Consider the following 17,133-nt stretch of genomic DNA (forward strand, 5'->3'; position numbering starts at 1 on the left):
CCAGATTTTTTTTTTAAGTATAACAAGACTGGGCTGGGGGTGCAGAGTCCATATGTTTAGCTTGGGATAGTCGCTGTGCAAATGGCGCTTTCAACTCTTGCCTTCCTGGGTTTTGTGAGGCCAAATTTATATGCTTGGCACCAAGGGTGGCCTTTTTCTCTCTCTCATTTTCTCAGTTTTCCTTTCCATGTGTGTGTGTGTATATCTTTGGGAACTCTGGGGACAGAAGATTCCACCCCAGCCGGCAGCTGTATATCTTTCAAACTGTGGTTCCCCAGGCCAAATCCCCCTCCAGATTATTTATGGTTCCCATTGAAGCCGGCAGGACTCAGGCGCCCATGTAGGAGGTGCTCAGCAATGGGCCTCTTTGTTGGACACAGGTCATTGGGAGACGACACTGCCGGTGACTGCTATGTGAACCTCCGCTGCTGGAGAAATGGTTATGTAACTTTAAACAGTAATGACATTTTGCAGAAAAGTGCTTTTTAATTGCTATGTCTTCATTATTCTCTTTCAAATTTGCCCAGGAGATTCCGCCTCAGAGACAGCTTGGCAGGTTCTGGGTTTCCATTTTTAAAGAGCAACCAGTTTTGTGTTTCAGCTGTTCCCAGAAACCCCCCAATCCCAAACTTCATCTGTTTTCAGTTGCGTTACATGGGGTAGGTAATACTGCCTTTTGTATCCTTGCCAGATGGAGAAATGATTTAATGCAATTTTTGAAAAATGCTCTCCCCAGATTCCTTTTGGGCTGGGACTAAGAATAGAATATTTTATCCCCTACAAAGGGGGAGAAAGAAAATGATGAGCAAGCTAGAAAAGTAGGACTGAGAGTATAGTCTGTAGAATGTCTTTAAGCAACAGAAACTTAACCCCAATCCATAGACTTAGATGCCTGTAGGGGATTGGGATCAGCTAAAAATAAATTTTGCTTTGGAAGTGAACATGGTGATACAGATAAAGTGACTCAATAATGCATACTCCGAAAGAATTAGAGACTTGGTTTAGAAGGACTTTACTGCTTGATTTGGTTTGCTCTACCTTTTGGTATTTGCATCATACCCCTCCGTACAGGAGCCCTTCTGAGCAGTGACTCACTCATTTGGACCCTCTGCTCATTGGGGTGGCACTCACCCACCCAGCCTTGTGATGGAGCATCGCCCCGGGGCTGTTCAGCTCTGTCTGTTAGAACGTCTTCTGTGCATGTTGACAAAGGATCCACCTTTCCGAATAGCTCTCCCACCAGTGCTGGTTCAACAAACACATAATTCTAGACCCCACTTTTTTGTGGAAGCTCTCCAAATACCCAAACACTGCCTTCTAGATATTTTCTTCTTCTGATTAGATACTCACAGCTATTGTTCCTTTGTTTATCCTGAAGTTTCTGTTGAAACTTTTAAAAAAACTTTAATCAGAGAAATGGCATCCCTGTCATCATCATCATCAAAACTAGGAATAAATCACATGTGTTCGTTTGCTATGCGTCAGGGACTTGTTCTAGACAATTCTAAAGAATTATTTCACTTAGCTCTCTCAGTAACCCTCTGATGTAGGTACTAAAGTTATCTCCATTTTAGAGAAGAGAAAGTGGAGCCTTTGAGAGGTTGACTAACTAACTTGAGATGACTTAGGTAGTCAGTAGAGAAGCCTGACTCTAGTAATGCCCAGCTCTTAACTACTGTGTTATGATTTCCTACCAGAAGGCATACTAGAAGCACAGTCTTCTTTTTCACAAGGCCCCTCTGAAAATAGTCTTTTTTTAGCTGCCATATGAAGACAGGTTGAAATGATGGGCTTCGTTTTTTTTTTTAATAATCTGAAAGCAAGAGAAACAAAGATAAAAATCTAGAAACACAACTTTGAAGTCGAGAGTGAAAGAAATGCTGAGTTTATTCAGAAGATCCCTGATGAGTAGGATTAGGGATGTCCCTGAAGCACGAATGAGAAAAAAATTTAATCCAAATAGCACAGTTCTCTTTTACACAGTGGGTAGTAAAACCATTACCCCAGTATGCACTGGTGGCAAAAACTGTTGGCAGCTCCAAATGAGGTGGAGAGAAATGTCCCAGGCAAAAGTGCTTGAATTAATTAATTTAGCCCAGAGTTGTCCTTTTTTCTGGGCACCATAGGCGCTGGCCTGCTGTGCTGACATTTCATAGGTACAAGAGTAGTTAGTACTCGTGCCCAGATAAATCCTTCTCCATCATTGGCCCTCTGGCTTAGGACTTTGATTAGTCAAGTGTAGAGAAAAAATCATGAGGTGTGGTCAACAGCACTCATCTTATAACCATGAACTACTCATTTCCTCTTGGTGGGCTTTGCCTTCTTCATTTTTAAGCAAAGAAGAGATAATTAATTTAATTTGATGCCATTCTCCACTGATATTTATGTGTACGTGTGAGTGATACTGTGGTCCTGTTCAATTATATAACTCTATTTCTATCATCCTTACCCAGGAAACTACCAAAGTATTCCCATTATTCACAGGATGGAGTCCAGGTTCCTTAGCATAATAATAACGACCTTTGCACTCTGGCATCTGCCCTTTTCTAAAACCTGTTCTCCTCCAGCACTGCAACCCCACCCATCAAATTCATTTCATTCACCAGCAACTCCCAGACATGTTAAGTCTTAGTTCTTGCTACCCCTCTCTTTAGACTATGCTTCCTGTTCTTTTTTACATAATGATCTCTTATTCACTTTTCAACCAGCCCAAATATCTCCTCTGCAAACGTTTCCCTGCTATCCCAGCAATGCTATTTGCAGCCTTCTGCTGTCCAGTTACCTCATATGGCTGACTGTGCTCTGGGTCTATAAAGCTATGTTATGATGATGTGTGTCCATGTCTACCCCTGCTGATTATATTATAAACTCCCCAAGGGCAAAGGTCGTGTCTTTTTTATCTCTATAGACCTAGTGCCTAGCTCAGGGCTTGTGCTTCATAAATAGGGTTCATAAATATTAGATGAAAGGAAAAGGAAAGAAAAGAAGGAAATAAGGAAAAATAAACGGCAATCTTGTGCTTTCAGTAAGGGTTTTCTCCCAAAATGGAAAAGGTATATTAACAGATCTGGCTCTAGCTTCAGTCCTAATATCACAGAATAGAGTATGCAGTGCAGAGATGGCCAAGGTCATGACCTGAGAAGTTTAACTAGAAGCAAGGCAACTGGAGGCCTTGCCAGTTATGCCCTGTGTGGATCTAGGCAGGCCCAGAGATAGTTTGGTTACACAAAGAGAAAGCTAGCAGCTTCGGAGTCCTACGCATCACCTCTCGAAACTGTTAATGAAACACCTTTTCTAACCTTTCCTTTTCCCCTCCTTGCTATTCTCAAACAGGTCTTCAGATCATCTTCCCTCAGTATCTGCAAGAGAAATTTGTCCAGTCAGCCTTGAGCTACATCATGTGCAACGGTGAGGGGGAATACGTATGCCAGAACAGCCAGTGTAGATGCCAGTGTGCCGAGGAGTTCCCGCAGTGCAACTGCCCCATCACCGACATCCAGATCATGGAGTACACGCTGGCCAACATGGCCAAGTCTTGGGCCGAAGCTTACAAGGACCTGGAGAATTCAGGTAGAGAGCCTGATGCTACTACTGCATGAATGGTGCCCTGCCGAGTCGGGAAAACGATCTCGCTGGAATTAGTATAGCTGAGGGGAGCACTCAGTAACCCCCCAAGCCTTTCACGTTGGAGGGTCCAGAGCTGTCCTAGCAGCCATCAGAGAGTAGGCACTCAGTAAGTCTCCAGCGAGTGGAATACTGAATAACATAATCAAGTTCGTGGTCCTATGATGTATTGCTTCTGTGGTACCCAGACGACAGAGAGAATAACGCGTCATAGCACATAGGAAGCCTCTGGAGAGGGGAGTCAAAGCTAGTTGTATTGATTCCTGAGTCTGTGTGTGTGTGTGTGTGTGCACGTGTGTGTACCTGTCTCCCTAAATAAATGAACACACATATATGTGTAAGTATGGATATGTATATATCTATATATATGTACATACATAGGTAGATATTGCTATAGATATCCAACGAATTCACAGACTTTCATAGCTGGAAGTCACTTTTCAGGTAACTTAGCTATTTCCTGTTTTTGTGGTTGAGAAAAATGAATTTCAGGGGAGGAACATCAGTCACCCGAGGCCATAAAGTAGGTGAGGTGCAAAGTTGGGTTTTTGCCTCGTGGAGCTTCTAGTTAATGGGCAATCCCGGCACCGATCATGTAACTCTGCAGAGAATAGTGACATGCTAATCATATGTATGTAAGGAGCGAGGGGCTCCTGTGAGCAAATCTCGTGGCGTTGGAGGGCAGTATGGCCAGGGAGTCAGGAGAGGCCACCTCGAGGGAGAGTCTCAGAGACCAGAGGGTGAGTGCAGGTGGACCAGTGGGAGGCGCCTGGGAGAGAGGTGGTTGCCATGTGAGTTACAGGGGTTGTATAGGTAGTAAAAATGGGAAACGTGCAGAGATGCTGAGGTATTTAGAAGGAACAATTAGCAGGGCTTGATGGTAGATTGACTCTGAGAGTTCAAGGGAAGGGCATTGAGGTGAGCTCCAAGGATGTGTTTTAGGTATGCTTGCTAGACAATCTGATGGGTGCTGGTACCATTCACAGAGCTAGAACACCCTGGAAGGTTTGGAAAGAAGACTGTGTACTCAGTTTTGGACATGAAAAGCTTGGGAACCCTTGAGACTTCCAAAAAGAGATGCCAAGTAGATATTTGGCATTTAATATGTGCTCAGAGATCTGTTAAATAAATGGATGTATGTAGGGAGCGTTTCTGTTTTTAACACAACTATATATCCCTTAAATCTATGACAACGTTAATAGATTGAGTTAAAGTGAGTAGTGATATTGCTGTGTTCTAGAGGAGGGAGGGTGTCAAGACCCAGTGTCTTCCCCTGGGTTACGTAGTTAGTAAATGACAGCGCTGGTAATGGAATGCCTGATTCCAAATCCACTGCTCATAGCAGCTTTTGTAACTTATTAATTCTACTTTACCCACCCCCAGGCCTCAGTTCCCTCATCTGATAAATGAGAGGGCATGTTTGTGTTTTTAATATTTGAATTTATTTAAATCTTTAGCCAAGAAGCCCTTTGATCAAACAAAATCTCACCTTGGGGCCACTGTGTACCGCAGATAAAAGCGGAGCTGTAGAGCGCTGTGTTTGAAAACCACTGGTTTCCGTGATCTCTAGGCCTCCCACCAGTTCTGGGAGTGCAGAATGCATCCATGATTCTGCTCTCACGGGGTCATCGAGTGGAGCTGTGATGCCTTAGGAACCTGCACCCATTAGTCCATTTAAAATCCTGGGAATCCATGAAAGAGGAGAGGTTCATGATGGAAATGTATTATGATGATTATTTGGCCTCAAACAAAAGAAGCATTTGATAAAATGCTTTTGAAAAGAGATTCTACTGATTGCTAAAAAGCAGAGGGGGGTGTAGGCTGTGTGCACAAGTAGTAGGAATCCCTAGCACAGAATCCTTATTCCCAAGGAAGAGAAGCCACTTTGATTGGGTGGGTGTGGGAGGAAATTCAGAAAGCTGAGATGCTGCAGGGTAAGCTGAAAAGGCCACAGAAATGATTTCTGTGTCACGATTGTCTCTCCACAAAAGCACACCTTTCCTCTAGATATCCTGCACTCATCCATTTGAAATGTTTGTACCCATGAAAACAAAGCCATCCATCCACGCGTGTATGTGGCTCGTACATGTACACTTTCCTCCTTTTCCTTTGCAACCCATGACCTTAAGGACTCAGCCCCAAGTAATTTGGAGGAATTAACGACTGGCCAAAGGTCAAAGCCATTGATTCCTTCAAGGCTCGAGAGTTAGTGGTCACATAGGACCTAGTTTACACACATAAATGGGGGTCTATGCCTCCTTTATTGGGAGGGAACCCTTCTACTTTTAGTCAAGAAAATGAAATCATTTTCACTTTTTAATTAGGTGTTCGTATCTGACCCAAATTCTGGTTCTTTGAAAGGACTGTTCTCTCCTCCGAGGTCAACAGAGCCCTCTGCAGGATGAGCTGTGTGGCGGGGAGAGCTGGACTGGCCAGAGCAGCAGCGTCATTAGGGCCAGTCCCCTGCCCCCAGCCAGCCCACTGAGTAAATCCACCAGCACCGTCGTGTGTATCCGCCCAATCTTACACAGCCGTCCACTCAGCACCTTCTGGATATCGAAAACTATTTAGGCAGACAGCGTCTCTCAAGATTTGAATTAGATGCTCTTACTGACAGATGGGGAAACTGAGGCATTGAGAAAATAATGCTTATACAGCCATCCAAGGGTCAGGAATCAGTCTGAACTCGTGCATGTCTAACGGTCTATAACAAGGTTCCTGAGGAGTCAGAGACTCCTGTTTCAGCACCTTAACAGAAAAGATATTAATATATTAAAAAATATATAGTTTTTTTCCTCTCAATTCACTGATCCTCTTTATGTGTTGAGAGTAAGTGTAATATGCTACATAAGAGCATAAGATTCGGAGCCAGTCTAGAGTTCTAATTCTACCATTTGCTGGCTGTGTGACCTTGGCAAGTTAATTAACTTCTCTGTGTCTTACTTTCTATAAAAGGGGGCACTAAAAGCACCCACCTCGTATGTTTGCTATAAAATCACTTATATATTGTAGATGTTTAAGACTGACCCTGGTGCTTATCGAGAGCTTAGAAGGCATTTTTTAGAAAAAAAAGAATGCCTAATATACCTGAAATTCCCTTGTAGGTTTTATGGAAAGTATCAAGCTTCAGATATCTATAGATAGATGATAGCTAGATAGCTAGATAGATAGATAGATGACAGATAGATGATAGATAGATATCCCAACCATTTAGCCTGTTTTTCCTGCAAAATGATCAACCCCTTAATTTTTTAACTTTCCCAATAGTTGAGTGGGGGATTGAGTAGGAGGTATTAGATCAGAAAACAACAGCTCAGGTTTTAGTCCTGTCTCTTGTTACTCATGGACTGTTCTACCTTCAGAAAATGATATTCCCACTCGAGGCTTTAGTTTCTCCAAATGTAGAACAAGAAAGCTGACCTAGATAATTTCTTCTAAGGCTGTGTCACCTTGTAGCACATGCTGACACACTGAAACTCAGCATCACAAACTGAGGCAGAAATCTTCACCCAGGAGACCCAAGAGTTCGTCCCCATCTGGAGTTTCCCAAAATGTGACTTGATGTAAGGTGGTCCACACATGCAGCTTCTAGTGAGAGTGGGGCACACAGTGGGGAGGGTGATCGATGTCAGTTCTCTGTCGATCCTGAAGATTACATCAAAGAGAATGTCTCAGTTGCTGCTAATATCCTTTCACATCTATCACCTGCTCCTTCCCTAAATTTCAAAGTGAGAGCAGGCACAGGGGTTCAGTCATTTAGCAGGCCACAGCATTTGGCTAGAATTTATTAATATCATTTTCATTATATTTATTTTTACAGCTTTATTTTTATAGCTCCCGTTCTACCGAGGGCATCTGATAGTGATTCTCTACTTGGATTGGATAAAAATCTGTTTTAATTGATTGAAAGATAAGTACAAGTAAATATAAGTACAAGTGAATGTCATAAAGTTGGCATTCAAATGACAGAAGTTGGGGCGGCCCTGTCTGAAGCAAGGTTGTGGGATGCAGGTTCACTCCTGCGGTAGCAAAGTAAAAGACCCGTCAGTGAAAACACAGTGGCCTCTTCACTGCGTGCTGGGAGTGGAGCAGGCTAGTTCCGTGTTTGCAGGCCTCCAACAAGTTGGCTTTATCGTGCGCCTGCTTTGCTTGTGGACGGGGCTAAGCACTTGCGCCTCAGGTGGGGGCTGTGTCATGCTCAGCCCGCCTTCTTGGCCTTTGTCTCTTGCTAGATGAGTTTAAATCGTTCATGAAGCGTCTCCCTAGCAACCACTTCCTGACCATTGGGAGCATCCATCAGCACTGGGGCAACGACTGGGACCTGCAGAACCGCTACAAGCTCCTGCAGAGCGCCACGGAGGCCCAGAGGCAGAAGATCCAGCGCACTGCCCGCAAGCTCTTCGGCCTCAGCGTCCGCTGCCGCCACAATCCCAACCACCAGCTGCCTAGAGAGAGGTAAGTGCTGGCCCCCCTGCCACCTCCACAGGCTCAGACCTGGTGCGGGGGCACATGTACTACGGAAGATGTATCTGCAGCTCGTGGCCTTGCATGGTCCTGACCCACAGTTTTCTCGATTGTCTCTGGCTTCTCCCCTACTGGCTCTGGCTGCACTGGATTTCTGTTTCCTGAAAATACCCTGAACTTCCAGCCTCTATAGTCTGTCTGAGCCATCTGACAGGTGAAGGAAGTTAGCAGTAGCCCTGACTGCTACGTGACATTTTTCTGGTTGCTTAAATGTATTACCTAACTTGAAAATTACTTGGCAAAGCAGATTTTAGCATCCGCATCTTAACGGTGAAGAAACTGGGTTAACTGATGAATCAAACAATTTATTGACTGAGGGCCTTTGCTCAGGGGCTGGAGTAGAGTGAAGCAAAGGAGGCACCTACCGTGAAGGAAGCACTCCCTCCCCCGGTCATGCGAGGACAGGGTCCTCACCTGAGAGGCAGCGCCTCCTCAAATGCCTGCCTGCCTCGCTGGCCTCACCCTAGTCCCAGCCCTGCTCGCGATGTACCAGGTATTCTGAAGAATGATGGAGGGCACAGGGGTGAACAAGCCAGACAGGGCTCATGCCCTCATAGCACCTAGGGTTTATCAACTTTCTCAGGGACCCACAGAGAAGGAGCGAGAATTCAAATGCAAGTCTCTCAGACTCCACTCTCCCAGGGCATTCATGAGCTACATCTGGGGGTTTTCTGTATTTGTGTCTCCAGGGTTTCCATGAAGGCATCATGGAAGAGCAGGAAAGCAGGCTTGGGTCTGTCCACCCTGCGTCTGCCAGAGTGCTGATGCGTTCATCTGTTTCACGTTTGGGGATTCCACACTCAACTTTATTCAATGAAAATAGATCCACTCTTAAAAAGACTGAGGCTAAGTCACCTTCACTTAACAGATTCTGTGTCAGCCACATATTTTATCCACAATTGCTACCCGCATTGTACAGATTAGAAAACTGAAGCTCAGAGAGGGCAAGGAATTGGTCCAAAACAGCAGTGTAAGTCAGTAGTTCTCAGTGGAGGTGGCTTTGTCTCCAGGGAACATTTAGAAAGGTCTGAAGACATTTCTGAGTGTCATAACACATGTGAGTGCTACTGCAGTCCCCACAACAAACAGTGATCTGGCCCCAAAAGTCAACGATGCTGATATAAGAACGACAGACAAGATACCCCGACGCTTTGACTCTAAGTACTGTGTTCTTAATCACCCTGCTCCACATGCACTCAAAATTTAAAAAGCGCCAAACTCTTTAAAAAAAATCCTCCTCTGTACCAACCACCCTCACCCAAGCACTCATTTTCCTCTCGATATTCTAGACTCAGATCAAATGCTGCCTCCTTCAGGAAGTCTTTGCTGATTACACCAGCCAATATGGAGGGCCCCTTATTTTAAGTTCCCATTAACCTAAAACCCACACATTAGTCAGCAGATTTTCTTCTATTTCCCATAATAAAACCTTCTCCTTTTGCGCTCGTCCATGCTCATCTCTGTTCTCCCCATTCCCCCCAACTTGGAGCCCCTTTCTTTTCATCTAGCTTGTGATCATTGTGAAACAAATGGAATTTCGGCCGGCAGTGGCTTACTTGTTGAAATGCTGCAGAACCAGGGACTAGGAAAGGGGCCCAGTCACAAAATAGCTCCCTTGTCATCTGTGACAATTGCCCAAACTGCCACCATGAGTGAGGGTCTGAAGTGGATTCCATTTAGACCCACTGAGCATCAGTCAAGTGACCTGCATCAGGACTGGGGGAGATACGGAAGTGAACGCGGTGACAGTGCCGTGAAAGATGTCTCTTAAAGGGGGAGTGAGGAGGAATCTGTTGGCAGTCGGGAGGAACTCCCCACATATATTCGCTTGCTAGGGCTGCCACAGCTAACTACCACTGACTGAGTGGTTTAAACAACAGAAATGCATTTCTTCCCAGTTCTGGTGCCTGGAAGTCTGAGACTGGGGTATTGGTTATTCCTGAGGCCTCTCTCCTTGGCTTGTAGCTAGACATCTTCTCCCTGTGTCTTCACAGGGCCTTTTCTTTCTGTGTATCTGTGTTCTAATCCTCCTTTCTTATAAGGACACCAGTCCTATTGGGATAGGGCTCACCTCAATGACCTCATTTTAACTTAATTGCCTCTTTAAAGACCTTATCTCCAAATAGAGTCACATTCGGAGATACTGTGGGTGACGACTTGACTGTATGGATTTTGGGGGGATATAATTGAGCCTAGACACCACAAGAGGTGGCTTTTGATCAGATCCCTAAGTGGAGAAATGGTGCATCCCCAGGCTGACCACACTGGCTGTGCACCTGGGCAAAAGAGTTCACACTTAACCATTACCAGACTTTAAACAAAAGCACCTGTCAGTGTTGCTGGTTGTCACTCCAGAAAATGAAGTGGAAAGTCCAGAAGCCCAAAGACACGGGGAAAACACATTGATTAAAGGTGAGCAGAGTGCCCAGGGCACAGAGTATAGAGCACCATTGAGCACACTGCGTCTAGGGAAGGCTCAGGAGGGCTCCAGAGGAGAGAGGAGCTGGACAGGCCTTAGAAGGGAGGAAGGAGGGACAAAATTGGGTAACGGGAAGAACACGGAACAGAATCGGGGGTTGGATGAGATTGCACCCTAACCTTAGCAAGCTGTGGACCTTGAGCAGGTCGCCTCACTATTCTGCGTGCAAAACCTGTCCACATCTGTAACTTGCTCTTCCTCTGCAAGGCACAGACAGCTAGAAATACCCTGCCACCGCTGGGACCTGCAAAGAAAGAACTCGCAGTGTTGTCATCTCTCCTCCTGAGATAAGAAAACTTGCCCTAATCATTACATCCCTCCTTCACTCACCTGGAGAGGGTGCCTGGAATTCCACTTTGGCATGTCACTCAATTATATTCATTTAGTATGTATTGGATACTGGGGTGGGCAGGGGACATAGAAATGCAGCTGTGCTGATTCGTCTGAAGCCTTCCCAGGAGAACTGAACCTCCTTGCTGGCTGTGGGCTGCTTCCTGCCATCTGAACCAGAGGCTTTAATGAGCGTCTCTCACACCAGCAGGCAGGGCACCTCCCTGCCACGAAGCTGTGTCAGACAGAGGTGCTAACACTGGGGACCTTGGGCCACCTGAGCTGAGCAAGCTGGAATTTGCAAATGAACCACTTGCTCTGCTGTGGTTTGTCTGTGTCCTGGGCTCCATGGGGGCTGAGTCCACCAAGCAGATGCCATCACTTGTGTCAAGAAGGGTGGCATTGTTGGGCGGGGGTGGGAGAGGGAAAGAGCCCGGGTCTTTAGCAGCACACGGACTGGATCCAAATCCTGGCTCCGTTTGCTAGCCACGGGGCTTTATGTAGCTCATTTGCAACGTGGGATAATTGCGCTAGCCTTCAGATTAAGTATGAGGATTAAGATTTTAAAATTCAAAAAGCCTGACTCAGTTCATAGAGAGTTGTCACTTAGTGCGGGTTTCCCCCACTATCCGAAAGTAGAGCTTTTCTGTGAAACCCTTCATAAGCTGAAATGCCATAAAGCAAAGAAGCAATTACCTTTTTTTCATAAAAGCTAAAATCTTTGGATTTCTTTAGGTTAGTGAAAACATGTCTCTTGTAAGGTCTTTTGTAAAAGCGAAGTGGCATAAAGCAGACTTTTGAAAAGCAGGGGACACCTGTATATGGATTCTAAAGATCAGGCACTGTTCTAAGCATCTCATATGAACTAACTCACTTCCCCCTCACTGCAGCGTTACAGACTAGGTACTCTTACTGTCTTACTATTTCTACTCTGCAGATAAGGGAACTGAGGCACAGACAGTTTAATAATGTACCCAAGGGCAATAAATATTATTTTACTGTTACTTCAAAGACGTGTTTACCTATAAAATCTAGTGAGAAGTCAAATATAGATAATTGGTTTGAAGGCATACTGGAACTTTAATATTGAGCTGGACGGCACAAGGGGGGTTCTGCTTATCAGTTGTTGCCAAACAATTCACCCAAGATTTCTGGGCTCAAAACAACACTTATTATCAACTCTCAGGATTCTGTAGACTGACTGGGCACAGCTGGGGCTCCCTCAGGTTGGCTGGGGCTGGGGTCACAGGGGGCCTTGACTGGACATCCAAGATGGCTCACTCCCAGGGCTGGCAGGATGCTGGCTCTACACGTACCCTCTCCAGGTGGCCTGGGCTTCTTGAAACACGACAGCCTCCTGAGACTAAGAGGAAACGGTAAGGCTTCTTACAGCTTAGCTTTGGAGGTCAGAGAGTATCACTTCCACCATATTCTGTTGGCCAAAAGCCCAGCCCAGATTCAAGCAGGTGAATGCTGGGGGTTGTGGGTCACTGGGGGCAGAGGGAATCTTTTTGGAGTTTAAGCACCACAGGATAAATTGAGTATAATTGGAGGTAGAGGTGACTATCCTATATGTAGGGCAAATAAGATGAATGATAATAATAATCACAATCACAGAGCAATAACAAACACTTAACTGAGCAGCTATTATAATAGGCAATAGAGCTGGCTATGTATAAAGATTCTGGAGTCAGACTGCCTGGGTTCAAATCCCAGATTTATTGCCTGCTCACCTTATAACCCTGGGGAAGTTACTACCACCTTTGAGCCTCAATTTTCTCATCTATAAAATGAGGCTAATAACAGTGCCAATCTCATGAGGTTGTTCTGAGGATTAAATGCTTGAACCCACATAAACTGTTTAGAACAGGGCCTGGCACATAGAAAACACTCAATACGTGTTAAGCTATTTTTCTTATTTTTACGAGGCACTGATTTTGCATACAAATTGCTTAGCCCACAGTAATATTCAGTGAGTCTGAGTGTTGATGACAATGATGACGTATATTTTTTTCATCTAATCTTCACATTATCTCTATGAAGTGGATGCGATTGGATTTGTTTTATAGGTAAGGAAACTGACGAGGCAGAGATGGAATTAAATTAACTTGTCCAAGGTCACAGGGCAGATAAGCAGCAGGATTGGAAGGGTCTTGCTGACTCCATGGGTGGGTGTGGCGGTCAGGAGCCCTGTGCAGGCTCTAGGAGGCGAGCAGAAGCAGGAGAGGCGGCTGCGCTGGGTTGGGGCACCTTGGCTTGAGTGTAGGATGATGTCACAGGCAGGGTGAGCCCCTCAAGGTCATGTGGGTGATGACAGACCAGGAGTAGTGTTTTATAGACCCTAACGTAGTGTGCTGAGATTCACGAAACGGCACCAGTTGTAGAACCCGGAATCAGCTCTGGAGCCCAGGCAGACACACCAGACACAGCCCCTGTAAGTACAGAGAAGAGGTCAGGTTCAGTGCAGGTCAACTTAGCAAGGAGTTCCTGAGAACTTACTCTGTGTGGGGCTCTGGAAGCATTAAGATAAATAAGACCCATCCCACCCCCAAGGGTCAGTGCTTGTTGGGATGATGGTAGCAGGATTAATTCCAGACCACACCTGCCAATGGGGAATACAACACCCAACCAGATTGGGTTTCCATCACGTATTAGGTAATTTGGGGGTCCCAGGGATACTGTGGTGGATTGCTTTTAGCTTGTGCAGGAGCTGGCCCTAGAGTCAGACCACAGTACTTCAGTTAGACAGGTCGAGGAAAGGCGGGACCCACAGGGAAGTTTCCTGTGGATTGTTTCGCTACCAGGATGTCCTTATGTTTTGCAGTTAAAAAGGCGGAAAGACTGGGAGGTGGGCTTTGAGTTTGGTCACTATTACTAGACTTTCTGAACCTTGGTTTTCTCATCTGTGAAATAGGCAGCATAATTTCTTCTTCCTGTCTCAGAGGGTCTCTGCCTGGCTCACCTGAGATGGTATGTCTGCCAGCACTGTGTAAACTCTGAGTGCTCTGTGAAAGGGGGCTCTGCAAGCAGGGTGAACTTGGAATTAAATTCATCAGGAAGAGAATGGGGCTGAGTTTAGGTTCAAGGTAACACTCTAAGGCATTTCTCTTGCCCCGGGCACTGTCCTACACACTTTCACCTCATTTAATCATCATGACAACTCACCTGGCAGCATCAACTCATCCCATGTTATGAATGGGGAAGTTTAAGATCCAGAGATGTTAATTGACTCGCTGAAGATTATACATCAAATAAGAGGCAGGATTCAAACCCTGGCAGAGTCCTTTCCCTTAACATCTATGCTATTCTACCTGCCCCTGAGGCAGGATGATCCAAGGTGTTCAGATTACCTGCCTAAACTACAAACTGCAATGTGATGGAAATCACCTCTCATTGCAAAGGAGGGAAGGAAGCAGGGAGGGAGGGAGGAAAGAAAAGAAGAAGGGAGAGAGGGAGAGAAAAAAGAAAAGCAACACAAAATCAGCTTGAGCAAGTGAACTCTGCTGGCTTCTGTGCAATTCCATAAATGTTTACTGACTACCTGGTCTCCCGTCCTATGCCAGACACTGTAAGACACTTAAAGATACAAGCAAAGGGGTCTTTGTCTTCAAAGCATCATTATCTAGCCTCAGGATGTGCTTTTGAGAAGGACACTTGTTTGAACCAGAGTTCAAGTCCCCCTGGCTGGGCCCTGTTGTGAGCCCGACTAAGTCCACACTGGATCTGTTAGCATATATTTCAGAATGAGAACGCTGGGTGCAAAAAAGGAGCCTTGCGGGGCAGGTACAGGCTGAGCAGAGAACAGGTGCACCTCACCTTTAACCACGGCAGCTCTTTAGCCGTTTTCTTTATGAGAATTCTGCCTTAAAACTCATTTGGGAAAATAAGGTGATTTTTAAATTTTTGCTAAAACAATTTGAAAACAACTGGGCTCAGTTATCTCTGAGGTCCTTCCCAACTCCTAGGAGAAATATCACTCACAGAGAGTGACAGAGTAACTGTTCAACTCCAAAATATTGATACAAGAATGGAAATTGAATCTTTGAACCATATTGCTTTCTGATGATGCTAGTCAATTTTCATGAGTAGCCTACAGTTCAAACTCAGATCTTTTGCCCCAAATGACAGTAGCCTTTTAGCTAAGCCTCCCAAAATCTACTCAAATCACTTTCTAATCTATGTTCCAGGAGGCCGTCAGAATTATTACTTAAGAAGCAAATTTGATCTCGACAGCCTTTGGTGACTAATCCCTGCTCTTAGGAGAATGGGCGCACTCCTAAGATGACCTACAGGTCTGTCGTGATCTGGCCTCTGCCTGCCTCTTACTCTGTGTTTCACACCTCTTCTTGGCTCGCTCAGCCAACTCACTAATCTTTCAATTCACTAGGTGTGCACACTCCTCCCACCCCATAGGCTTCACACAGGCTCTTCCCTGAAGCTTTCTTCCTTCTTCCTTATCTGCAATAGTATCTATGCATCTTTCAGATCTCAGCTCAAAAGCCTGTGCTCCTTGCATTGAAAGGCTGTATCAGGACTTGTTTAATATGTTTTCCTAGTGATCTGATTTCCCAAATGAAGCCCACATCTCAGTTTACCACTGTACCTTTGTTTACCCAGTTATTAACACCTGTCTCTCCCGTGAGACCGTCAGCCCCATGTACGCATCTGGACCCATGTTTTTTATCACTTTAACAGTATAACTTCCTAGCATGGTAATTGGCACACATTTTTTAAAATGTGCTCAAAGAATGGGCAAATAAATTATTTTCTACTTGGGGTCCCCAAAACATGTTGACACAATATTTTAAAATTGTATGCATTGCCGTACAAATAATCTGCAGATTTTTCGCATACTACATTGTATGTGGTTTAAATTGTCTTTTTCATTTACAAAGGAAGGAACTAAGGCCAAAGGGAGTTGTGACGTGTTCAAGGTCACTCTGGGAATGTGTGAACAGAGCGTGATTAAAATTCAGGCCCTCTGACTGTGACAGTCCAGGCAGTAAAATGGAAACTGCAAATTGAGATTGTCTTTAATTGACCTGCATCCAAATTCTGCAAGGATCTGTTGTTAAGTCCACTACTTTGGGAAATGCGCCCTAGTGAAAAAAAAAAAGGACAAAAATAGACACTTCCAAGAGTTTACTAAATTCAGTGAGATGAAAAGAGATTCCTAGCACCAACTAGGTGCTTAAGGACAGTGTGATTTGATATTTTTCCCCACACCCTGTCCCGATTTTTGTAGAGGTTATAGTATTGTAAGACAAAGGAGATTCATGGAACTTTAACTTGAGGGCAGGCAGTATAACTATTGGCATTTTTCCAGTGACTCCTGGTCTTCGGTTTCTTTTTACTTCTCATGTTCACGTGGACTTGACCCAGCCCCCGGGCTTTAGCCAGGCACAATGTAATTATGCATTGTTCGGATGAAGATCTCTTGGGGGCATCTACCTCAGGCTTCAATCGTGGGGCCATAGCTTCTGAGCCCAGGTCAGCTTTCTACAAACTTCCTGCTCCAGACAGCGTTTAATTGGTGTCTATGGAAAGAGTCCAGCTACCAGGATAATCGTTCTATTATGAGAACCTTCAGTATCCACACTGATTTTGATTCTTCTCTCTGAACCCTATACTTACTTGCCTCTGGATTTAATCTCCACAGACTCCTGCTGGGGGGCAGAGGGGTGTGACTTCTTATCTTTTATTGAGCTGAAGTCAGTGTCAGTTTATTAGGCTGACAGTCCCTGCTCTCCCACTTATTAGATGTGTGACCTCAAAAAATCGCGAAACCTACCTGAGCCCTGTGTTTCCTCACCTGTATGATCAGGATAATAAGAAAAGCTACCCTATGGAGTTGATGTCTCCGTCAATTTGGATACTATATGTGAAAACTCTTCATAACCTGTAAAGAAATGCACAGATGCAATGTTAATATAATCAAGAGCACAGTTGTAGTAGATGCTAGATTTTTGATGAAGACACTGTTTCTGCTTCTAAGACACAGATCTTTCCATTGGAGAGAATAATTCATGAGCCCAACAAAATGTAATAACGTAGTAGAGAGGCAATGAAATTTCAGATACTTAAGGCTTTAGACTCTGGAATCTGACAGACCAAGGTGTAGACTGCCATTTACTAACAATGGAACGTTGGTACAGTATTAAGTTATCTGAACTTCA

The 17,133-nt window shown here is 44.8% G+C and overlaps 1 protein-coding gene across 1 annotated transcript in view; it reads left to right on the top strand.

Annotated features, from left to right (window-relative positions):
* Nucleotides 1-17,133, top strand: part of BRINP1 (BMP/retinoic acid inducible neural specific 1) — a 125,274-nt gene that overhangs the window by 92,574 nt on the left and 15,567 nt on the right. The window contains exons 5-6 of the mRNA XM_060153313.1: nt 3,334-3,570; nt 7,857-8,079. Of these exons, the coding sequence (XP_060009296.1) occupies nt 3,334-3,570; nt 7,857-8,079 (460 nt within the window). The remainder of the gene's footprint in view (nt 1-3,333; nt 3,571-7,856; nt 8,080-17,133) is intronic.

This window comes from Lagenorhynchus albirostris, chromosome 7, assembly GCF_949774975.1.
Source record: "Lagenorhynchus albirostris chromosome 7, mLagAlb1.1, whole genome shotgun sequence".
In the NCBI taxonomy this organism is placed as follows: Eukaryota; Metazoa; Chordata; class Mammalia; order Artiodactyla; family Delphinidae; genus Lagenorhynchus; species Lagenorhynchus albirostris.